The sequence below is a fragment of the Stigmatopora nigra genome, chromosome 23 (genome assembly GCF_051989575.1).
Source record: "Stigmatopora nigra isolate UIUO_SnigA chromosome 23, RoL_Snig_1.1, whole genome shotgun sequence".
NCBI classification, from domain to species: Eukaryota; Metazoa; Chordata; class Actinopteri; order Syngnathiformes; family Syngnathidae; genus Stigmatopora; species Stigmatopora nigra.
The window spans coordinates 7,679,384-7,687,521 of NC_135530.1; the positions used below are offsets into that span (position 1 = coordinate 7,679,384).

The following is an 8,138-nucleotide window of genomic DNA, read 5'->3' on the forward strand; positions in this document are numbered from 1 at the left end:
CAGAAGAACCCCCGCCCCCATCCTATTCCATCTTATCGGATCTCACTTTTCCCATAATAAGAGATGGAATGTTTGTTCTGGTTATATGAAAACAGAACTTAAAAATAGGGAGATTAGATTAATACCTTTTATGAAAATGAACCGCCCATAACTATGTTTGTTATTACATTTTATTTTTATCTAACAATCATTCATATGTTAACCTGGTGTTTGATTTAGGTGATTATCCCTGATCACATGATTCCATTTTAAATTATTTAGTGATTTCAAATGTCATTTAAAGAAGAGAAGGATTGAAGAGCTTTCAAATAACGTGTATCATCTATATGTAGGTTCATAGCTATCTTTTGGTTTGTTGACTGAATGTCTGTAGAATTTGCGTTTTTTACATAATTAATTCAGTTACCAAAGCAGAGGGGCCCAATCTGGAGGCTAACGAGGCCACAAATAAAGATAATAAAAATACAAAGGTAGATGGAATGGATGATCTGTTCTTGGTGATGATTTATATGATTGGTGATGATTTCTATTGTGATGACCAAGCTATGTTTACACCTTTTTGATTTCAACTCATCTCCTTGGAACAGGACATGACTTGAGTTACACTCACTTGTTCATCTGCATTAAGTCTTGAAAGTGGACGTGCCTTGAGGACAGGGCCCTCTCTGCAACCCGGAAGCTAATGAAGGGTGGAAGTAGAGGCAGCCCAGACTGGTCTGTATTGTTCAAATGATCTGTCTGTGTCCTGTTTGTGCCGAAAGACATTTAGCCTACTGACATCTGGCCAACAGTCCTTCGGCCAGATGGTCTTTCGGTCTGTTGGCTATTTGTTTAACCGACTATCTGGGTTACTTTACAGTGGCAGCCATCTCGAAATTTACTGCTACCCACTGGACATATTTCTAAATACACGTACGTAGTGCAATGTGCTGGCCTGAATTTTTATTCAATATTCTTATATAATGTACACATATACATGCTCTTGCTACGTGAAAAAAAACACTGTAAGACTTACTAAAAGACAGACTGGGGGGCTTAGAGAACAATACCTGAAAATGCCATGGAACACACAGTATAGAGCAATATTTTAATTTTAAATGATTTCCCATTATTTTAGGTAATATATATTCAGATTGATTTCAATTATTCAAAGATTAATCTCAATGTTTTTCTATGCTGGTGTAAATTACATTATCTACTGTTAGAACTACCTTTTTCTGCCATTATAGTACTTACTGTACTGTTATAACTACTTTGTTTGGCCCTGAATAAATGTCCGTTATTCTAAATGAATGTTGTTATCTGTAACTTGTTATTCCAAATGAATGTTATTATCTGAAACTTGTAATTCTAAATGAATGTTGTTATCAGTAACGGGTCGCATATGGCCCGTGGGCCGACGTTGTACACACACACACGACCGGGGACGGGGCGAGCGCGTCGGCTAAATGTCCTTCGGCTAGATAGTCGGTCGGCCAAATAGTCGTTCGGCTAATTCCACGTTTGGCCAGATGGTCTTTCGGTCAGTTGGCTGTTGGCCAGATGTCAGTCGGCTAAATGTCTTTTGGCAAGTAGACCGTGCGCCTTGGGGTCTATTCCTTGAAAGGATTGAGGAATGTGAGCTTTGAGGAACTGGCACATTTATTGGTCAATTCTCAAAAAACAAAGAATATGACAGGAACATCAGTGCATTTGTAAAATTCAATTGGTAAAATGATATCATGTGCTTCTTACACGATTTGTCATAAATTGCTTATTGCTAAACAAGCTAGAGTGTTTTCCAAGCCGCAAAACTGGAAGTAACCTTCACGATAACTAAGAAAAAATGTGTGAAACATCAACAGGAATTCTTTCAGAAATATTTTTCAAAACCAACAAAATGGACAGTAATGTGAAACGTGCCGTTGACCAGACGGCAAATGAAATCAAATGTTAAAATTCTGTGTGTCAGGCCCAAAACAACCCCCCATTCCCCAAAAGTCAGCTGGGAACTGCAAAAGAAATGGGAAAAGATTCCCAACACATGAAGATCTAGGGACCGAGTCAACCCCACCAAAGGGAGGCTAGCCCTCCGTTCGATACCAGTTTATTCATGAATACATTTAACAAAATGTTTTGTACTGCTTTTTTTTCCTCGTGAACTTTAATAATGCTCTGTTTTATTACCATTTCAGCATTTCGGTTATGTTATAAGGGGTTCCTTAACTCGGATTGATCAAGAAAACATGATTCGGAATATCAAATCACTGCACAAACAACTGCGACGAGAGCCCGGACGACTTTCGATCAAAACTAGAAAGTCTTTAAATACCGCAAGACGTGCTGAGCTGCCTTTTCTCTCGCATTTTCCAGCGTGGCTTCTTCGGTGGGTCCGGGCCAGATCACCAGCAGCCCTGGCAAGACGGCGCCTATGTCTGGGATACGAACCTTGTAGGTGAAGTTTAAGTATCCTTCGCAGCAAGAATGGCTGAAGTTGAACTCAAAGTGCGGTGCACTGATTCCAGTCGCAGCGCAAACATTCACCAGGTTAGAGAAAGCAGAGGCTACAGCGTAGGGTTGCGGATTCAGACCCGCGGCTCCGGAGATTTTAGCCCGATCGAGCCGAGGCGGTCGCAGGGGTTGTTGTGGGCCTGACCGCCGTGACTTGTCCAAGCGAGAAAGCCTTTTTTTTGCATGTGCTTTCATTTGGGGGTCCCAGTTGACTGAGATGTTGAAGCCATACTGCTTCCTAAAGGCTAGAAAGAAAGAAAAAAAGTGTCCATTAAAAAGCCAATTTGAAGATTAAGAGGAGAATAGAAATGTTCCCTATATATAAAAGCAACATCATATCAGTTAGTCAGTTCTACAGTGGTAGCGTTCCATAGACCAGGGGTGTCCAAACTACGGCCTGCGGGCCATGCAGGCCTGCTTATTGTTATGATTAGCCTCGGGTGTGCAACCCAGGAGAAAATATCGTGACAAAATAACCTTGCAAGCAATAAAATGGAGAAAAACAACCAAAATACAAGCATAACTGGGAGAAGGAAAACGAGGGACATAACAAAGAGAGAAAAGACTACTACAACGACACACACAAACACGGGGTTGCAATACACAGAGCGGTTGTTGATGACAAAAACCAACACTTGAGTCACACAAGGGAAGGAGAGCCAGAAAGAACAAAGCAGGTGAACACATTTTTAGTAGGAAGGCCGACATTGAATTGTTTCAGTCTCATTGCCAGTCAAAACGCATTGGATGTCTATGACCGTCAATGACAAGTTAATACTTCAAAATAGACTTTAAAAACATGTTTTTAACCTCATTCCGATCCTCTTTAATAAATGACAACGGAAAGATATGGAGTTGGCCCTGATTTCCTTGGATTTTTATGAAAGCAGCCCTCACAGAAAAAGTTGGGATATACTCTTCTACTGTATCTGTTAACTCCCGACCACGATTGGATGCCCAGTAAGTGCCCACCTTCCCCTAGCACCCTCTTCGCCATAGAAGCAGCACGGTGAGATGTGAAGTCGACAATGGCTATCAAAGTCTCTCTTTGGTTTGGACCCGTCAGATAAAGCCTCTCAACACCTTCAGTCATTCTGCGCAGCACCTGGCGGATAGAAGAAACAAAAAAAAAAACGTATTTGTTTGTGTTCAATTTAACGTATTCTTAATTTGACCTGCAAACAGTGTGCATTTCGTTAACGTGAAGGAAATTGTTTCGTCACCCGACCTTTTTTCATGACTGTGATGTAGCGACGAAGAGCTAAAAACGGATCTCAGGTGACTTTAACGGAAGATGAGTGCCCGTTTTTGTCGGACGAGACGAAAAGGTGACAGGGTTTCTGTCAAATGTTCTTGATCCGTGACATTTCCCTATTGCTCTGCCTGCACCCCAAATGCATTTTTTTCTGTCACCTGCCACAAATCTGCACCTGAAAGTTTGCCACACCAATATTTATTCACAACTAAATTGTAAAAAGTGAGTTTAAAATATCAGACAAACAATTTCCTTCAGAAAGTCTGTTATCATTTGAATATTTTTGACTTTTTTTTGTGTAAGGCGGGTTCAAATCCTGGTCGGTCCATCTGTGTGGAGTTTGCATGTTCTCCCCCGGTCTATGTGGGTTTCCCTTGGGTACTACGTTTCCTCCTACATTCCAAAAACATGCATGTTAGGCTGATTGGACCCTCTATATTGGCGCTGGGTATGAGTGTGCATGGTTGTCCATCTCACTGCCTCTGGACCGGAGTCAGCTGGGATAGGCTCCAGCACCCCCTGCAACCATGATGAGTATGAAGCAGTTCAGAAAATGAATGAATGAATTTTACACAGCAGTGGAGAAATATGCTATGCGGTGGGAAATTGGGAATTGTGGCCAGCACAAGGGAGGGGAGGAACCATTTGGGGGTGTGGCTTATACTCCTTTTCATCCAGAGTCAAATGAAAATGAAGAATGCTGCCAAAAATAACTCTGCATATAAACTATATTCCTATCCATGGGTCAAATTTAAAGTATAAAAAAACAAGGACTGTCGGAGTAAAATGAGTTAAAAAAACAGCAGCTGAATTACCTTAAAAAGTTGATCTTCTTGGACGATCATTGGCAACTCAGTGATCCAAAGCTGCCTTTTCTCTGTGCTACGGTACACGACTATGCGCACGCTAGGCTCTAGCATGTGACCGTGTAGCTGGTGTATTGCTGCTTGAGCAATCTCCGCTGAGCCGTATTTGGCATAGGCAAAACCGCGGTTGTGCCCACTGAAGTTCATCATCAGTCGAAACTCCCAAAGTGGCCCCGCCGAACTGAAAAGGGGAATCAGTTTGTCTTCGTACGTGTCTCGAGGAATATCGCCGATAAAAACTTCACAATTGGATCCTGGTGCCGGACCGTTCCACACTTTCATAGAAATGAAGAAAAAAAGTAGGGAAAGGTTTGACATGGTAATTTATCATTTTGACATCTGAGTTGTATGCCCTGTGAAAATCGAGAATTCATTTTCTCACCACTTGGTGGTCCCCCATATTTGCGCTGTCCATTTACTTGTGTCAGCCTTATGTTGGTTTTTTGAAGCCACTTTTCCAGTGTACCCAAAGGGTTCTTAATTGGCACCTGAAAAGAAAGAGCAATCCACAGTGACGACCCCAAACTAATTAAAAACCAAGAAATCTCATTACAGGTGGCCCGGTGGCCTTGTGGTTCTGTTGTCCTGTGTTCAAATCCAGATCAGACCACCTGTGTGGAGATTGCATGTTCTTCATTGTGCCTGTGTGCGTTCCAAAAGATGCAAGGTAGACTGATTGCACAATCTAAATTGTTCCCAGGTTTGAGTGTGAAATGATGTCTGTCTGCCCAAAGTCAGCTGGGATAGGCTCCAGCACCCTCTGCAACCCTAATCAGGATAAAGTGGTTCAGAAAATGAATGAATGAACACATCTCTTTTAAGTGTGCAATGCTGTCCTGAGTTAAGTGTTTTTGTTGGTTCATAGTTTGTTTTTTGCCAATCCAACGTTCTATGAATTAAGATTTTTTTTTACTGCACAAAGAGAAGAACTTAAACTACTCTTTGCTCTTCATTTTATATTATGGGAGTCAATGTCAATGTATTGTCTGGTAGGCCTCATTTATGGAGAAGTGGGCTTTGTAAAGTGAAATGTGTCCGGTCATTCAGTCAAAAATGACAATGTCAGACATGTCAAGTTGTTACTCTTAAACGTGAGTGAAACGTGTGCAAAAGTGTAGCTGACAAACACTAATGATCTCCGTTTCAACAATTTGTCATGGCAAAATGGCGGAGCATCAAAACCTGATCTGATATTGTCCAAGTACTTCAAAACTTGTACATCTCCGTAATACAGCAGGAGGAGGAGGTAATAAATGTATTCCTGGACAAGTGGTTCAACAAACAGGACTTGTGTGGTATCAAGTCAAAGAAAAAGACTCTCACACTGTGCATCGGCATCATGGAGATCAGCTGCGTGCCAGAGCTCAACCTGCAATGACTAAAATAGACACTGAGAGGTCTGAACCTGATGCACACTCTGAACATAATGAAGTGAACAGACCCAAGTTGAAGAATAGGACATATTTTACTCATTCTTTTTATTGTAGCTGTTTCATTTTGATATTACTACTGTAGGATTAAACTCTGGATCTTAACTCAATCACAATATGAACAAAAGGCTCTGTCTGAGATTCTTCTTTTGAGGTTGGACTCATGCTGATGCGGAGACAGATCCGGTCTGGATGATGTGGATTCCAGGATGGAGAGTGTGAAGTCCGGAGAAGACACCCCCTCTCGGCAGTCGTGGACCAGTCCGCATCATTGTCAATCAGCGAATGAATATGCATTTGTGTAATACTATAACTGGGCAAATGAGAGTCTGGGTGATGTCTTTCTCATCCTCCGCTTGGGACAGCGACTCTCAGAGGGTTATTCTTTGGGAGGGAGACCCGGAGCTCTGTATGGATCAATTTGTCAAGAATAAATCATCTGTGGATTAACTCGCTCGCTCAACCCTGGTTTGTCTCCTCTGATGCTGAACACGCTCCGTTGTTAGACGGGATAAGACAGAGTTAAGGAAATGGAGTCAGGTGCTAAAATAATTAGTCTAACAGTGTATCAATCGGTTCCGTATGACCCGCCTTTACGAAGACGCTCAGACCATGCATAAAAAAACAAGCAGATATCTTCAATAACTAAGTAAATGATACACACTGCTGTTTATTCTGTTGTTTGCATACTTGTTTTTTTGTAAAAAAAAAAAAAAAACTAAAACACAAAAACTTTGTTAAGAAGAAAACGGGTTATTTTGAATAAAATACTGCTTTAAATATAAATGATGTGGTGTATTCCAACCTATTAGGGATACATTTGTTTAGTCCACCTGTTGCACGGTGGTGCATGCGTACTTAGGTGTCTGCCAAGCTGTGCTCTTTGTTCCAAGTAAAAGACGTTAACATTGACTGTGTCCTGGTTCTCTTCTTCAATACAGTACAGGCATTAAGCAGGCTCAAATGTTGAAGACTTTTAAACCGAACTGTGCTCTTTGGCTTCGTGGGGGCACAAATGAATTTAGGCTTCAAAAGTTAGCTAAACTGCACGAAGACGAGATTAGTTTAGCCATGGGAGTGGCCGAAAAGCCTAAATGGCGCACCCACGTTGTTACAAGCTTTATAACCAAAATACTCTTCAAACACCCATATTGTAATACTCCAACAACAATAAAAGGGATTATTCATACAAATCAAGCTATATAATGGCGAAAACGTGACGCTAATGGGGCGGGTTCGCTAGATACCAAAATCCCATCGAACTTGATTAAAAGTCGAACCAGTCGTGTCTGAAAAACACCTAAAAGGTGTGACATTGAATGTGACAAATTGAGCCACGAGCTCTTAACCAAAGTCCCAAGCCAGTGCAAGAAAAAAACCATGGCGGCGTTATAGATGAGATTCAAGTGGTGAATTAAAACACATGCCAATACGCACCTGTGCATTAGCGTTGACCAATTCAAACATTTCCTGGTGTAGCGCGCGTCTTTCCATATTTTCAAAATGATAATCACGGTTCGAGCAAGTGTACCCGAAATGGCCAAAATGGGCGGGGCCAGAAGTCACTCCGTGCCCGGAGAAATTCTTTTTCTATTATTTTTTTTAAGAAAGGAGGACTATCCTTTTTTTTGGTTAAATGTGGAAAAGCATATGGGGTGACTAAACGTACAAAACAAGGACCTCTCTACTTAAAATTTACATTTTTTTCTAAATTCTTGATTTACAAAATTGAAATACTACATGTTGAAGGAACCATTCATTGATTAAGTTCAACTTTCAAAGATCGTCTGACCGGGTGGAGATGGTCAAATCACGTTCAACCACGTTCAACCATGTATTGTAACAATACATTTAACAATACATGTATTGTAACAATACGTTTAAGTGTAAGTGATGACATCTCATCTCATTTTCTGCACCAACCAAAGTGAAATTTAAAGTGAGGTTGAACGTGATTTGACCATCTCCACCCGGTCAGACGATCTTTGAAAGTCAAAAATACGGCCCGCGGGCCGGATCCGGCCCGTCTGGTGGTTTGGGACGGCCCGGGGAAGAAAGCTGCATTGTATAAAAAATATATGAATTTTGTTTAAAATT

The 8,138-nt window shown here is 41.2% G+C and overlaps 1 protein-coding gene across 1 annotated transcript; it reads right to left on the reverse strand.

The window, feature by feature from the left end:
* Positions 1-1,623: 1,623 nt before the first annotated feature.
* LOC144181113 (dead end protein 1-like) lies at positions 1,624-7,785 on the reverse strand. Its single transcript, XM_077709420.1, has 5 exons — positions 7,479-7,785; positions 4,994-5,099; positions 4,561-4,886; positions 3,463-3,595; positions 1,624-2,735 (listed from the first exon to the last, which is right to left on the reverse strand). The coding sequence occupies exons 1-5, from the start codon at positions 7,533-7,535 to the stop codon at positions 2,293-2,295; spliced, it is 1,065 nt and encodes a 354-aa protein (XP_077565546.1). The 5' UTR covers positions 7,536-7,785; the 3' UTR covers positions 1,624-2,292.
* Between the last annotated feature and the right edge of the window lie 353 nt (positions 7,786-8,138).